At 40.4% G+C, this 17286-nt stretch overlaps 1 protein-coding gene across 5 annotated transcripts in view; it reads left to right on the top strand.

Moving 5' to 3' along the window:
• The window catches only part of FCHO2 (FCH and mu domain containing endocytic adaptor 2), a 234000-nt gene that overhangs the window by 174041 nt on the left and 42673 nt on the right, over positions 1-17286 (top strand). For 2 of the 5 annotated variants that reach the window (XM_048849328.2, XM_048849323.2), the window contains 6 exons: positions 4921-5094; positions 6134-6145; positions 8951-8975; positions 10580-10622; positions 13071-13171; positions 15961-16047. In XM_048849328.2, coding sequence (XP_048705285.2) covers positions 4921-5094; positions 6134-6145; positions 8951-8975; positions 10580-10622; positions 13071-13171; positions 15961-16047 — 442 coding nt within the window. The remainder of the gene's footprint in view (positions 1-4920; positions 5095-6133; positions 6146-8950; positions 8976-10579; positions 10623-13070; positions 13172-15960; positions 16048-17286) is intronic. The other 3 variants (XM_048849326.2, XM_048849329.2, XM_048849325.2) reach the window with 2 other exon arrangements.

Below are 17286 nucleotides of genomic sequence, written 5' to 3'. Positions count from 1 at the left end.
CCAGGATCACAGAATTCTGTCCAGTACTGGTGGCTTTTGACCGTTTTTCATTCTTTTGACTTTCTTGACAATTAATACATTTCTTGTTTGTGGAGAGTCTTTTTCTCTTTGTCCTTCTTGTCATTTTATACTGTCACTTCCCTGTAGAGGTAAAATTCCAAAAGTATATTGCTAACATTACTGCTACCATTTTTCATCTTATACAAGTATACAGACTTGTGCTAAATTAGATATAAATTAGATCTGTATGATAGTATTACAATTGCTATTTTTGTTTAATGAGCCATTTGCTTGAAGCCCAGTAGGAAGCTGTGTATTGTTATTTCTAACACTAATACTGACCTGCACATAAGTGTCTCTGAATTAAAAACCTAGATTGTAGAATGTTTCAAAGGCTAGTACTGTATGGATAGGCAATTACAAATGACAAATTCTACCTGGCAGACTAGATGCCATACTGTATGTACAGAAGCTTACAAATGGAGAAGCACTACATTAGGAATTCACGTACATTTATATCTACCCACTGTGCAGTACAGAGTACTGTGTAATCTGCTACTACTGGTGCACAAACTTCAGTGTGAGACTGATCGGTTAAGCAATTTTAAATTAAAAATATATAAAACTATTATAATCACTTGTGAGATACTTTGACAATTAAGAATATATTGTAAAATGTTGATGATCACCATTTTTGTCACATTCTAAACAGCTTCTTCATTTCCAGGGGAAAAATACATCCCCATACTAAAACAAAAAAATTTAATATGTTGTCATTTGGTAGCTTTGGCCAATAATTTCAACACCTTAATGTAGTGTTTAACTTGAACAGTAAAAACTATAGTCCTAGTCACATTGCTGAGTTTCTGGAACTGTGCAAAAAATGACACTTTCCCATTTTGGGTACCATTGTTTCACCTCACCTACAGGCTTATGGCACCACTTGACAGCTCCCCATCAGACCTCATCTAAATGTACATAAAATAAACTTTCAAATTATATATGTTGTGGATTTGTGTAGGGATAGGTACATTAAACTCCAAAAATATGGCCCTTTTTGGAGAAATGTCACACACCTACAGACAGTTCATCACTGAGAAGCTGTGTGAAACTGCACTGTTTTCTGCCTCCTGTACTTCTCTCTGTGAGGTGATGCATTCCGTGTATGCTCCTGATATGAACACCTGGGGCTCCAATATGGCAGTGAAGGAGTATTATAAGGAAAAGAAGTAGGGGCCCAAAGAGAAAGGTACCAGGGCACATGGTCACCCTCATAGCCTCTGCTGCTTAGATCTGTAGGAGACCTTAGTCTTCCTCTCTGATCCATAAAACTTGGAAGAACAGGCACTAGGGCAGTAGGTGGGAGATCCTTCCCCACTTTGTTGGGAGCCAGAAGAGGAATAAGAAAATTTCAGTGCCAAAGAGGGGGCTGCAGAGGCAGGGATTATAGATTGTAACCCCACAGCAGCATTCAGTACCAAAGAACAGGCCGGTACAACTGAGGCAGTGAGCCCTCGTGCTCGTAGAATGTGCAGCCCTACCAATAGCAAGGGAAGACTTAGTTTCCTCTGTAACTTGGAGGTCCTTTGGTACTGTATATCTCATTGTCACTGAGGTAGATGGGGCTGTTAAAATTGGGGCTAAATTATAGCCCATAGGAGTAGCCAGAGTTGAAGTAATCTGTAACGACTTGCTCAGTACCAGTACCGTTATTGGCAATGAAGGAGAGGCAGCAACCAGTGCATATACATGTGGTGCTACAGACACCTCAGTGGTTGCAGTCTTTCTATTGATCGTTGACAAGGTAGGCTCAGTGGGTGGTACTAAATGGTACTACCGTGAGCCCAACTTGGGCTATAGGATCTCCTTGGATTGGAATTAAAGGGGAGAGTTTGAACTCTTCTTTATGGAGGTCTTTTGAGGAGATTTGCTTCTGCTCTTAGAGGAAGAACGATGCTCCTTTCCCTCAGCAGTCGTAACAGGGACAATCCTACCTGTATCTCTGGAAATCAAAGGCTTAATCAGTAGAGTCCTGGAGCTAATTGTGGATGAGCTCTCAGAGGTGCTTCTCAACACAACAGGCAGTTGTACAGGGGTATCAGATGAATCTCTGTCTGAGACAGCTTGCTTGGAAGTGGTCAAAAAGAAACATTTTAAGCCTGGTTTCTCAACTCCTTTTCGAAAAGGACTAGCACACAGTGCATTTATGGAGGATGTGGGATTCCCCCCAGGCAAAAAAGACACCTCATGTGTCCATTGTTAACTGGAATTGTCATGTTGCAGGAGGGACAATATTTAAATCCTAAAGCCGTGGTACCAAGAAGATTCCAGTGGGAAATGAATACAAGGAAATAAATTTTTCCCCCAAATTACCCAAAGCCTGTCAAAAATGGGGGAAAGGGTGCTAATGGGCAACTATGTAACTACCCCAACATATATACTAATTCCTCAATTCACTCTAACAAGGGGAGATAGTACTGCAGACACTTGGAGCTCCATGAAAAGCCATGAGCAGGGAAGAGGAACTGAGCAGTGGTTGTCTAACAATGTGTATTTGCATATATGGGGCAGCAATAGCTAGTGTCTGTCATGTATTCTTGGCAGGTTTCAATAGAGTGTCATTAATTGGAAGAGTTACTCTTCCCAACAAAGATATGTACAAAATGTTCAGTAATTTGAGTGTCTCTTATCCATGGGATGTTCTCTCTCACACCTGTCTATGAAGACCTCCCTCTTTGTGGCAGACATATCTGCTACGAGGGTGGAGGAGATGGGGGCTCTTACAATGGAATCCCCCCACACACACACTGTTTTCCACTGTGTCAAGGTATTCCTTAGGACACAGCCTAAGTTCCTACCAAAAACTATTTCCCCATGTTTATTTCCCCCCCTACTGTTCCTCACACTTTATTGTCAACTGCTGGAAATGGCCCACCTTGATCATCACTACAAAAGGTTTTTTTCCTCTCCTGCTGGTAATAGCTTACCTTACCTGATCACTCTCGTTACAGTGTGTATGGTAACACCCATTGTTTCATGTTCTCTGTGTATATAAAATCTCCCCACTGTATTTTTCACTGCATGCATCTGATGAAGTGAGCTGTAGCTCATGAAAGCTTATGCTCAAATAAATTGGTTAGTCTCTAAGGTGCCACAAGTACTCCTTTTCTTTTTGCGGATACAGACTAAAACAGCTGCTACTCTGAATATTAATCATGGTGAAGCTAAGCTACGTACCCTTCTTGAGCACAGGAGCCTTTTAACTTCAGTGAGTGAAACCTTTTAGGTCCTCTCCTAGGCTATTCTTATTCTTTGCCGAGAGGATGAAAGGCCGCCCTGGGTCCTTCCAAAGATTATTTAAATGGGTTTTAGGGTGTATTAGGCTCTGATATGACCTAAATAAATTAGATCCTCCAGACAATATTATAGCCCATTCTGGTAGGTTGCAGTCAGCCTCAGCTGCTTTGTTGAGAAGCATTCCCATAACTGATCTCTATAAAGCTGCCACCTAGGGCTCTTATGCATACCTTTACTAGACATTATGCCTTAGTGGAAGCATCTAGAGCAGAGTTGTTTGGCAGAGTTGTTTTGCAGTCTATTATGAAGACTCAGAGCAGCCACCACCTTAGTTAATTCACTGCTTGGGAAGCACCAAGAGTGGAATATGTATGTGGACCAGCACTTGAAGAAAGAAAAGTTATACCTGTTGTCACAGGGTAACTAGTCCCTGTGGCTAAATTAAGCCCAGCACTCCTGCACCAGAGTAGGTGAGCCTAATCCAGCCAATAGTAGAGGGCTGGGCTACACCTGAGTCAATAAAGGGCTGTGAGTAGGCAGCTGTGGAGGAAGGACTGAGACAGGCTAAGCTTTGGGGAGGAAAAGCTGCACTAGAGTGGAGCTAGCTCCTGTGATGGGTCCCTGGAGCAAGGGCCAGGGGCTCAGGGAAGCAGCCCTGTAGCTGCTGCTGCAGGAGGGGAGCAGAACTGACTGATGCTGGGAGACTGCCAGGAGCTGGAGTGCCAAAAACTCCTGGGAGGCGTGGCCCTGAAGGCTGGGGTCAAGGCTCGAGTTAAGTCCCTCTGTTATGACAAATAAACCTTTTTGACTGAGACTGGGCATGGTAGCGCATGCTTTGGAGCTGGGGAGAAGCAACAGCCCTGATAACACCTGTACAGTAATGAGGATCCTTTGAGATGTTGTCCATATATTCCTCAACCCACTCTTCTTTGGAGTCCTACAGTTGGATTCTGCAGTGGAGGAGAAATTGAGGGGTAGTTGGTTCTGTATCACCTTTTATTCCCTCAGTACAGGAGCATGAGCACTCTCAGAGCACACGTACAGACCCGGTGGACACTGCTAGGCAAAAGACTCCAATCTCAAGTGCATGGGGTACATACACACCAAAGTGGAATACATACATGTTGAAGAATTCCAGTTACTGTATAAGTAAATAACTTCTTTACAGAGGGGCAGAAATGAGTCAGAGGTTTGGTAACTTGCCTGTAGTCACGGAGTGAGTTGGTAGCAGAGCTGGGAATAGAACTCAGAAGTCTTGACTCCATTTTATTCTCCAACCTGCGTTGCAGACAAATTAATATTACTGTAGAGCCTAAATTTTTCCGTTCTGGTCATTTGTGATTTTAAATTTGTAACAGTACAGTTGCATTAATATACCTTCTGCATTTGTTAGATGCTTAGGGTGAAAGCATCAAAGTTTAACTTTGAAGTATATGTATTGGCAAACTGTGGATGGTGTTTTCAAGTAGCTTTTGTCAGACACTTTTTTAACTTTGTTAGTTTTATGTGTGAATAGTGTTTACTTGCTGAAGATGTATATGTTGAGGAGTGTGTGAGAAACTGATCTATTCACTATATAGATGACACTAAAACATCAGTTACCTTAACTGAGAAAAACATATCAAAGAGAACCATTTCTACTCATCCAGTGATTCTGACTCTGAAGATGATGAACCGAGGAGATTCCATGTAGAAATCAAACCTGTACAGCCAAATAATAGCTCTCACTACACTATGGCTTCGTTGGATGAATTAAAAGTATCTATAGGGAACATCACTCTTTCCCCAGCAATATCTGTAAGTAATTTGTTCCATATATTACATTTAGCAGAGAAGCAAGTTAATGTATTCCTTACATTTTGTTTCACATGAACTATCAACTTTACTCTTTTCTGTGGAAGGTCAGATTTTACTGAGAAAGATAGGTCTAACTCCTGAGGCATCAAGCATCCATTTTAATTCCAGCTGTAAATTGCAGCATCTCTCTCTCTCCCATATGTATTCATCACCACTTTGTTTCTGGGATTGATGATGTTAGTTCAAGGTGTGAGATGTGCTCCAGGGGGCAACCTTAACAAATGAAAGAAAAATAGTGACTATTATCTTCTCCCCAAGCCTCTTACAGATATAACCTCTCTATTCTGGGATCCATATTTTGGGTTTAAATTGCGATGTGCTGGGGATCCTTTTTAACAGATGGATGAGATTTGTATTGGATTGTAAGCACTTTGACGCTAAGGGGATAAGTACTATAGAAAACCCTAAGATAGACCAGGGGTATATATGACTTTACATTGAAGCTTGCTATGTTTTATTCCTTAGGATGATAGTGATCCTTTTGTATTTAGGATTAACATTACTGCTTTGAGCAGGGGGGTTGGACTAGATGACCTCCTGAGGTCCCTTCCAACCCTGATATTCTTTGATTACAGTTGAACCTTATAAGTGATATCAGTGCAAAATGAAGGTTAGAATAAAAAGGCGTGGACATTAAAGCAAGATTAAAGCATACAATCTTATTTTTTAAAAACTAGGTGAAAGTCTGTGCTGGCATACCCATGCAATTCATAACGTGGGGGAAAAAAGCTAAAAATGACTAAGAACTTAAAAACTGGATTGTAAAAGCCCACAAATCCCAGTGATGATTGAATCTAGTGATATTCTAACCAAAAAGAGCAGTCAGGCATGCTTCTAGCTGTTTCCGTCATTTCATGCTGACTCAACAGACGCTCTAGGCTTCAGAATGATACACAGGCAGAATATCAGTCCTGGACATTACTATTATATAGCTATATTAATCATGTTTTTCCCTTTTTCTTTCTCATGCTGATACTAGAGACACAGTCCTGTAAGTACAAAATGCCTTTTTTCCCCCCATTTTTAGACTAAAAACAAAATAATTGTTGTTTAAGGGAGGAAGCAAGTTCTAATGGTTAAAGCACAGGACTGACTCTGTTGGTCTGGGTTCTCTTCCTGGATCTGTCAAACACTTGCTGTGATATCTTGTGAAACTCATTTAATTTATCCATTCTGTAAAATAAGCATGGGTGGTGGGTATCAAAGGCAGGGAAAGGCTGAGCCTCCCCAAACAGCCTTGCTTGGCTCTGCCTACGCTCCACCCCCAGGCCCCTTCCTGCTTCCCAGCGCTATGCTGCGAGGGGCTCTTTTCCCTGCCCTGGGGCTAATGGGGGCCGGCCTGTGCTCCAGGTCTGCAGGGGTGGGAGCGGGTCTGCACACACAGCCCTGAACTGGGGGTTATAGTTAAGGCTGCGAGTTTGTCACAGAGGTCACGGATTCCATGACCCTCAGTGGCTTCTGCAATGGCCAGTGCACCTGGCTCAGGGGCAGCTCAGGCAGCGCCTGCACCAGATGCACCGGCTGCAGTCTCATGCCACTGCTCATGTGTGTACACACGTACACACACACACACACACGAGTTTGGGTGTCAGAGGGGGAAGAGGGTTGGGGCCTGGGATGGGATGGGGTGAGGCGGGCTCTGGGCGGCACTTACCTGTGGGGGCTTCCTGGAAGCAGCAACATCTCCCTCGCTCAGCTGCTAGGCAGAGGCATGGTCACTGCAGGCTGCCTCTGCCCAGAGCACTGACTTCGCAGCTTCCATTGGCTGGGAACTGCAACCAATGGGAGCTGCGGCTGCCGTGCCTGCAGGAGGAGGCAGTGTGCAGAGCTGCCTGGCCACACCTCCGCCTAGCAGCTGAGCAAGGGGGATGTTGCCGCTTCCAGGGATCCCCCCAGGTAAGGGCTGTCCAGAACCCGTCTCACCCCATCCTTTGCCCCAATCCCCTCCCACACCCAAACTCTGCTGCTGCTGCGGGGGAGGCGCAGAGTCAGGTATGGAGCTAGCTGGCCCCACCAATCCCCTTAGCACCAGCAGGGGTCCTGGGCTGCGTGCCTTCGCCGCCCCCCCCAGCACCAGTGGGGGCCCAGACTGCTCCCAGCCACCCTCCTCCAGCACCCACGGGGCCCTCTGACAGCCCTCCCCAAAGTTTTATTCACTGGTGTTTTTAGTAAAAGTCACAGACAGGTCACGGGCAGTAAACAAAAATTCATGGCCCCTGATCTGTCCATGACTTTTACTAAAAATATCCGTGACTAAAATGTAGCCTTAGTTATAGTGGATCACAAATTGAATATGAGTCAGCAACATGATGCAGTTGCGAGAAAGGCTAATTTCATTTTGGGGTGTAGTAGCAGGTATATTGTATGTAAGACAAGGGAGGTAATTGTCCTGCTTTACTCTGCACTGGTGTGGCCTCATCTGGAGTACTGTGATCATTTCTGTGTGCCACACTTTAGGAAAGATGTGGACAAATTGGAGAGAGTCAAGAGGAGAGCAACAAAAATTATAAAAAGTTTAGGTAACCTGACCTCTGAGCTAAAGGTTAAAAAAACCTGGGCATGTTTAATCTTGAAAAAAGATGACTGGCGGGGGGACCTGATTAACAGTCTTCAAATATATTAAGGGCTTCAAAGTTATAAAGAAGACAGTGATCAATTGTTGTCCATGTCCGCTGAAGATAGGACAAGAAGTAATGGGCTCAGTCTGCAGCAAGGGAGATTTAGGTTAGATATTAGGAAAAACTGTCTAACTATAAGGGTAGCTAAACTGTGGAATAGGCTTCCAAGTAAGGCTTTAGAATCCCCATTTTGGAGATTTTTAAGAACAGGTTGGACAGACACCTACCAGGGATGGTCTAGGTTTACTTGGTCCTGCCCCAGTACAGGGGGCTGGATTTGATGACTTCTCAAGCTCTACATTTCTATCATTTTATATACTTTAAAAAAATATTATTTCAATACTATTTCTTTTTAACTTTCTATACTTAAGAACATGTTTGTGTGTTCTATATCCCCTTGGTTCCAATACACAGTATGTCTGTCTTTACACTTACCGCATTATGTAAAGTACAGGCGCTACACATGGCAGTGTAAGGCTCTGGTAGCAGGACTCTACACTACTAAAAACAGTGGGAAGCACTTCTTTGGTGAATAGAGAACCATGTAAGGTATATACCAAAGGGGTTCAGGCATGCAGGGCACTTTCTCAACTCTATTCACCCAAGCCAGACCTCACCCTCTACCACTGCTGTTTATACCCATGCTGTCTGGGTGTGCAGTGTTTGTGCGCTAAACGCAGCCGTACGTGTAGATTTACTTTTTGAAGGTGCTTCAGAACTGCTGTAGTGTCAGCTGTACTTCTGCTGTGTTCATGGAGTGCTGCAAACCCTAGCTTTCTAGGAGTAGTTGCTCTTAGACTGTTTTCCACTCACCCCCATCTCTCCCTGAGCTGACAACTGCTGACATGCTGCAACTCAGCTTGCTCTTTTTCCACAGTCTTCCATCTTAATTTCCCTGCTTCAACTCCCACCTTCAAACTCCAAATAGCCTTTCCCATTTCCTACTGCCTTGCCTTCAGCCAGTGCTCTCTGTTCTCCTCTCCTACCTTCCTTACACTCACCTGGATCCTGCTCATGTTCTGTGCCCTCCCTGAACTTTACGCTGTCTCCCCAGCATTGAAAACAAAACTATGAATGGGAGGGGGTACATGCTAAATAATACTTGTGCCATTTAGTTCTTTAGTAGATGATTAATAAAAATTAATGTTTATTTGTATTATTTTTCATTTTTATTTTAGGCTCAAATGAACAGGAATTCACCTAGTAAGTGCAAACTTTAACTATTAGGGTATACTTTGTATTGTTCTTATCAAAATCTTTATATTTAGCATGAAATTTAATTTCCCGATTTCCTGATTATGATTAATTTTAAATTTTGTATTTTAAATACAAGAAAGATGTTTGTTATCAGCTCTTGTTGCCATAACAATAATAAAAAATGAATTTAGAAAAAATAACCACCCAACTGATGTATTAAAACTTGAAGAAAAAAATGTTAAATTAACATTACCAGCCAGTGTTTCAAACCAGTGAATGTGGACTACTCAAAGACCTTATTGCATCTACCTTCTCAGCTCTCCCCAAAAGTCCTAGCAAAGAGATGACCTTTAGGGCATCCTGCAAAGTTTAATAGATTCATGCTGTTTGTGATCAATGATGGGGAATAAGTTCCAGAATGAAGGGGCCCTCATTGAAAACATTCTATTGTCAGTCCTGTGTACTGAGTACTCTAGTTCATGCACCTCCTAAAATAACATTCTTCCTCTTTCACCAACCCCAGAACCATTTTAGTGTCCCAAATCCCCAAACCAAAAACTCCTCTTATTCTGCTGTCAAACTTTCTCCTTCATCCCATGTTTTGTCCTCCCGCTCCATAAAAAACAGCAGTTTGTCCCAGTCCTGTGATCAAAAAGTGTGCAGGAGCAGGGACTTAGAGAATGGAGTCCTGGTGAGTGAGGTGGCAGGCCAGGCCAAGCACTGACTGAGCAGCAGTGGAAGAGTGGCAGCTGCTGTCTCCTTGCTGGATTCTGGCTGGAGCAGTGGGAGTTCACTCTTAAAATGGAGAGTCCCAGTCAATGGAGGAAAGGGTGGGTGAAGCCATGATAGTGGCAATTCCAGTGCCTCAGAAAGGAGTTGTTCTTTAGAGTGCTGTTTAATAAAGATGTGAGTGCAGACTCCCATGCATTTTGAGGAGCTCAGTTCCTCCACTGACATGTACAAAATTACCTCAAAGAAGGCAACAATGTGAAGTAGTCAGAAAATACATTTGAAATGCTGCATGATAATACTGTTCAGTCAAAGCTCATTAGTATTCGCTTTTGAAAGAAAATGTTAATTACATGGCCCTTATTTTGGGGCAGAGTAGTATTTGCTTCAGGAAATAGCAACTAGCCTTTTACTAGTATTATCTTGTTAGTATTCTAGATGCTAAAGAATTATAATGTTTGTTTTGAAGTGTTTAGTGTTCACACTTTAATCCGCTTTTCCTGGAAAACTTAGATGATCAGTAACATCTGCGAAAAATTAATGTTTTTTTCTGTTGCAGTAGGGACTTAAAACTGCAAAAGAATGAAGTTGACTTATGTTGCATCCCATACAGATATACTTTCAAAGGACCAAGACTTTCTAACAAAAATTATCCTTCATTTTTGTATGTTAAGCATATTTGAGGAAGTATTTTAGAAGCAGCTGACTCATAACATCACATAAATAACATTAATTTCATCCTTTCCATTTCAATAATTCTGAATTATTTTCATTGCAGCTATTATCATTCCAGATTGTTTTTTATCATGAAGCTGAATGATTTTGTTAATCAAATTTCATGGCTTTCATTTGTCATAATAGGGTGTGTTTTTTTTAATTAGGTGAAGAGTTAACAAAATCAAAGCATTCTGCTCCATCTAATGAGTAAGTTCCACATTTAAAATGTAGGCTTTACATTGAATTCCATTTGTGTGGGGGTTTTGGTTTTGGTTTGATACAGGATTGAGAAATCCATTGCTAGACTTGGCTATCCAGTTTAGGCTGGATAGCTAGTGATTACTAAGAGGTGAGGACTAATTCAAAATTCTTTATTTAAAAACTGGGAATTTTATCCTCTCCTCTTCTCTTCATGGGCGTGCCTTTTTTCTACCTATTCATTTTCTTCATTGTGATTGGCTCAAATAATTATTTTAGTTATAAATATAAAATGTTATTTTATATTAAAATTATTAAAAGTAAAAGAAATCTGTTAATAGTCTAAATTCATCCAGAAGCTACCATAACTTTTAAGGAATACAAGTTTGATAGGGTCAAGATTTGGGCTGGTTCACATACAAGTTTTACTGAAATAACTAAATTGGTTTTAATTAGGGCTGTCAAGCGATTAAAAAAATTAATTGCACTGTTAAACTATAATAGAATACCATTTATTTAAATATTTTGGGTGTTTTTTATACATTTTCAAATATACTGATTTCAATTACAACACAGAATACAAAGCGTACTGTGCTCACTTTATATTTATATTTATTTATTACAAATATTTGCACTGTAAAAAAACAAAAGAAATACTATATTTCAATTCACCTAATACAAGTACTGTAGTGCAACCTCTTTATAATGAAAGTTGAACTTTCAAATGTAGAATTATGTAAAAAAAAAATTGCATTCAAAAATAAAACAATGTAAAACTTTAGAACCTGCAAGTCCAATCGGTCCAACTTCGACCAATCGCTCAGACAAATAAGTTTGGTTACAATTCGCAGGAGATAATGCTGCCCACATCTTGTTTACAATGTCACCTGAAAGTGAGAACAGGCGTTCGCATGGCACTGTTGTAGCCAGCATCGCAAGATATTTACGTACCAGATGCGCTAAAGATTCATATGTCCCTTCATGCTTCAACCACCATTCCAGAATACATACGTCGCTGATGATGAGTTCTGCCCGATAATGATCCAAAGTAGAGCAGACTGACACATGTTCATTTTCATCATCTGAGTCAGATTCCACCAGCAGAAGGTTGATTTTCTTTTTTGGTGGTTCGGGTTCTGTAGTTTCCACATCGGAGTTTTGTTCTTTTAAGACATCTGAAAGCATTCTCCACATCTTGTCCCTCTCAGATTTCAGAAGGCACTTCAGATTCTTAAACCTTGGATCAAGTGCTGTATCTATCCTTAGAAATCTCACATTGGTACCTTCTTTGCATTTTGTCAAATCTGCTGTGAAAGTGTTCTTAAAACGAAGATGTGTTGGGTCATCATCCGAGACTGCTATAACATGAAATATATGGCAGAATACGGGTAAAACAGAACAGGATACATACAGTTCTCCCCCAAGGAGTTCAATCACAAATTTAAGTAACGCATTCTTTTTTTAACAAGCATCATCAGCATGGAAGCATGTCCTCTGGAGTGGTGGCCAAAGCATGAAAGGTGCATATGAATGTTTAGCATATCTGGCATGTAAATACCTTGCAACGCCGGCTACAAAAGTGCCATGTGAACGCCTGTTCTCACTTTCAGGTGACATTTTAAATAAGAGACGGTCAGCAGTATCTCCTGTAAATGGAAACAAACTTGTTTGTCGTAGCAATTGGCTGAACAAGAAGTAGGACTGAGTAGACTTGTAGACTCTAAAGTTTTACAAAAAGAACAGGAGTACTTGTGGCACCTTAGAGACTGACAAATTTATTAGAGCATAAGCTTTCGTGGGCTAAAGTTTTACATTGTTTTGTTTTTTGAGTGCAGTTATGTAACCAAAAAAAAATCTACATTTGTAATTTACACTTTCACGATAAAGAGATTGTACTATAATACTTGTATAAGGTAAATTGAAAAATACTATTTTTTGTTTATAATTTTTACGGTGCAAATATTTGTAATAAAAATAATATAAAGTGAGCACTGTACACTTTGTATTCTGTGTTGTAGTAGAAATAAATATATTTGAAAATGTAGAAAAACATCTGAAAATATTTAATAAATTTCAGTAGGTATTCTATTGTTTAACAGTGCGATTAATCGCGATCAATTTTTTAATCACAGTTAGTTAATTTTTTGAGTTAAGTGCAATTAATTGACAGCCCTAGTTTTAATGAACATATTTTGTTGAAAAAAGAAATAGGACCCTTTAATTCTGAATTAAGAGTGCCTACGCACAAAATAACGTAAAGTGTAAATTTAAAACATTTTGTTCTTTTGGTGCAAGTCTGTGTGTGAACCAGCCTTTGACCTACATTTATCCAACAGAATGTTTTTATGTGGCAGGGATGTTCTCATTCGACTGATTATAGCACACAAGTCACTTCAGTAATTCGGTTATAAATATGTATGCTTTGTATTTATTTTCCTATTTTAACTGTTACAATAGGAAGGGGAACAATGACCTCCTGGCATGGGATCTACCCTTTGCCACTTCTCTTGATTCATCTTCTTCAGCTTCATTGACATCCACATCCTCATCCTCATTAGGTAAAATATTTGATACTAGAAATTCTATTATAAATCCTAAGTGTTTATTATAATAACCTTCTTTGGAATTTTTGTTTTGTTATTTTACTGTTGGAAGGGATTCGCATTAGAGAGAATTGCAATGAGAGAGAATTTTGAAACATGATATCTCTCATTCATATGATGATATAACTTGTATGTACAGCAGGATACAGTGTGTTAGAATGTGGATTACTATAAGTAACTGTTCATTCCTTGAGCATCTGAATAAACGGAAGGCAGAGTCCATTTTTTGCTAGTACTGTGCACAGCTCTTCCTATCTCCTCCATAATCTACTTACTGTTACTGGGTTCCCTAAGCACTACTTTTTCCCAGGGTTACAGTCCAAATAATATATGGGGCTTTTCCTGCTCCTTCACCTTTCTCTCTTCCTAGGAAAGGATGCTCCCACTTGTTTCTTTTAGGTCAATGTAACTGGATCACTGCCTCTGGAGCACCCTATTGTGGTCTGAGGTGGCCTTGTAGGCACCCTGCCCTCAGTTTCCTGGGTTCTCTGCAATAATTGACTCCTGTTGTGGGGTCTGACTCATTATCTCTTTTACAGAGTATAAAACTCTTCTTTAGCCCCACAAGTCCAACTCTTCTCCCTGGCTCCAGAGTCTCCCCCAAGGGCCCATGCTACAATTCAAACAAACTTCTCCTCCTAGGGTCAGGAGTCCCACGGCCGTCCTTGTTGGGACTGTGTTGATTCAAATAGGCTTCCTCTCCTGGGTTGAGGAGTCCCATAGCCCTTCTGCTGTGGCTGGGCTGATACAGGCCAACTCCAGCCTTCAAGCAGCTTTTCCTAGTTGGCCCCTCCTTACTTAGTCCTTGACTCCCTGGGCTGTGACAGGTCAGCAGGCAGCCATCCTTCCCCTGATGGTGTATGTCCTGTTATTAGAAAGAAGGTAGCATATATGCTGCCCTTTCTCCCAACCAACCTGGGGAGCTCTGGGAAGGAAGGGAGCCTTGCCCTGCGTGCACTACAAGGCTTCTGGTTCTGGGTCCTTAAAGAAACAGTAGTCTGTGTTTTCACCAAGCATTCATTGTTCCCACAGGGACTATCTTCCTTTCTCCCAACACCTACCTTTATCTTTTGCTAGGCATTTGTCCACTCAAAAAGTCACAGAAATTTTAAAGGGGCACACTGTGGAACAGGTTGACTGGCCTGTAGTCCCTACTACGCTTAAAGGGACAGTGAATAATTCTGTTACAACAAGATTAAGGAAGAACTCAGATTCTCCTTTTGTAATGCTAGTGCCATTCCAACTTTTCCTCTCCGTTAGATCTTATGCATGGAAGGGCAAAAAGGAAGCATGCATGCATAGGTAGGAGTAATTGACATTGCTATCACAATAATTAACTGTAGACCTTCTTAAAATGAAACCTATTCTTACCTTGTCTACATGCTTCTTACAAATTGCCTTGACTTTAAAATAATGACTGGATTTTATTTTTCTCTATTTTCAGGTCCTTTGTAGAAGGACCCTATGAAAAACAATGGAAACCAACTGCAGGAAGTACCTTGATGGGTTGCCCATCTCCTTGCATGTGTCTGTTGGGTTTTAACTTCATAATGTAATATAAAGATTTAATAGGTGTGGTAATTAGACACTTATTGATCACCACATCTGTTAATTTAAAAAAATACATTGTTAAAAGCTAAGTTTACCTTAAATTAGGTCCCCTGCAAGGAAGTTAGGCAACACAGCAGCGGAATTTCCTGCAGTGACATCCTGGTATGCATCACTGGATGTTTCCCATAATTATCTGATGTAAGGAGGAAAAAAATTGGGCCATTGTTTTTACAATTTTGAAATTGATTTCATTCTAATCCAGGGGTTCCCAAACTTGGTTCGCAGGTTGTTCAGGCTAAGCCTCTGGCGGGCCTGAGATGTTTTGTTTACCTGAGCGTCCGCAGGTACGGCAGCTCCCAGTGGCCGCGGTTCACCATTCCCGGCCAATGGGAGCTGTGGGAAGCGGTGCAGGCCGGCCACCGCTTCCCGCAGCTACGATTGGCCGGAACGGCGAACCGCGGCCATTGGGAGCTGCGAGCAGCCATATCTGCGGACGCTCAGGTAAACAAAGTCACTCGCAGCCCACCAGGGGCTTACCCTGAAGAAGCCGCAAACCGAGTTTGGGAACCCCTGTTCTAATCTTTTGGTTTTAAGGACGTCTCTTTTAAATCAGAAGCAAAGTATTCTGTTTTCAAACTTAAATCTGCTTGTTGGTGTAGTGTAAACATTTCTTTTATTGAAAAGATACGGTTATTTCTCTTCAGATATTACAAAAATGTATTTTTACATGGCAAATACCTTTATTTAACTAATTACTTTTAATGGAACATGACACTGAAGAAAGAGGGTTAGTGGAAAATTTTAACAATCTTTGGATATCCTTGCATTTGCCTGTAAACGGTTCACTGGGTCGCAATTATCTAGATAAATTACTTTTCTTGCAATAGGTTATTGTGGGAAGTATTCCATGTTTAATTATTAAAATTGATGCTCTGAAAATGTTCACATAGCCAGGAATAAACAACCAAATTAAGTGTGTTTTTCTTTTATTCAGTTAAGATCAAGCTTGATGTGAATTTTGAATATCCTAGTATTTTACATGGTTTCCAGAAATTTGGGTTGGCTTTCTGTTGTTGTGAATAGTTTGCTCAGGACACTTGTATTACTATTTTCAAAATGGCATCTCAGATGCTGCCCTATACTATGCAAATTTCTTCATAATCCCTATGCTTTTTTCTTGCTATTTTCTGTAGCCCAATCTGTTCCTATACAAAAAAGTTCTCTTTGTTCTTCTTGCATCCTGTCTAAAGATTGCACAGCAAATACCACCAGTACCTCAGGTAAAAATGGTAACTTTTAATCCAGTTATAATTAGTGTTTTATAATAAGTAAGAGACAAAAAGTGTGTCCAAGGACCTAATCCAAAGCCCTTTAAGTTAATGGAAAGATTTCAGCTGACTTCAGTGGGCTTTGGATCAAGCCTCATAACATTTGTTTATATGTTTTGATTCTTTGCTACAATAGAGACTTATAACGATACAAAGTGTTAGTCAATCAGAAGGCTAGCAGACCCTAATTTACTGATACGTTGAAATGAGAGAGAGTGTTACAAATTAGATTTATAAAAAGAACCTGGATTTTTCTAATTAACCTGTCTTTTTATTAGCTGAAATGCAGGTTTTGTTTGTTGTCAAAAACGAGCCAGAATCCAGTTGTTTAAAGACACTGGGTAAAATTTCAAAGGAACCTATGGCCCAGATTTTTAAAGGTGTTACTGCGTTCAGCATTGCAGTGATTTAGCATTGCTATGATTTAGAAGCATACATCTCATTTCAAATGGTATTTAGGCACTTAGGACCATAAATCTCATTTAAAGGCTACTGAGAGCCTAAATCATTTTGGAAAATGGATATCAATGCTTTTGATCATTTTAGCCATAGTGAATAATGCTCACTTCAGCTGATCCTTGTCCAAAGCAAAATGAATCCATCTACATCTGTTACCTGATGTATACAATATTAAATAAAGTGAGTATTTGAAAATATCACAGAATAAATATAATGTACTTTGGAAAAATATGTGCCATGGCAAAAGCAACAATAGGCAATTATCCTGTGAAAGTAAGTTTTGATAGTATTATTTAAATCAAGCTGACCTTTATTGCTTTTTGAGCTGCAGTTAGATACCAAGGAGTGGGATTTCCAAAACCACTGGGACTGGACCTAATTTGGCACTCCTTGAAGTCACTGGGAGTTTTATCATTGACTTCAGTTGGACAAAAGTTAAGCCCATGCTTAGCTCTTTTGACAATCCCATCCCAATAATTAAGGTGCTGACTGAAATGTACTTGCAAGTACATATAACACATTGTGGTTTAAAAAGTCACCACAAGGGCATTCTTTTCCTTTTCACCCTGCTTAAAACCTTCCTTTTGGACATTGTTTTGCAGCTCTATATGAATTACTATAGTATTTAAACAATTGGTAGTCCGTGCAGCATAGAAGTAAACTTAGATTGTTCAGTGAATAAGTGTCCTTTGATAGAATTTGAAGCAAACTTTGTCATCTTGGGAAAACGTG

This window comes from Caretta caretta, chromosome 5 (genome assembly GCF_965140235.1).
Source record: "Caretta caretta isolate rCarCar2 chromosome 5, rCarCar1.hap1, whole genome shotgun sequence".
NCBI lineage: Eukaryota > Metazoa > Chordata > Testudines > Cheloniidae > Caretta > Caretta caretta.
The sequence above is the reverse complement of the archived record's forward strand: the minus strand, read 5'-3'. Positions and strand labels throughout refer to the sequence as shown.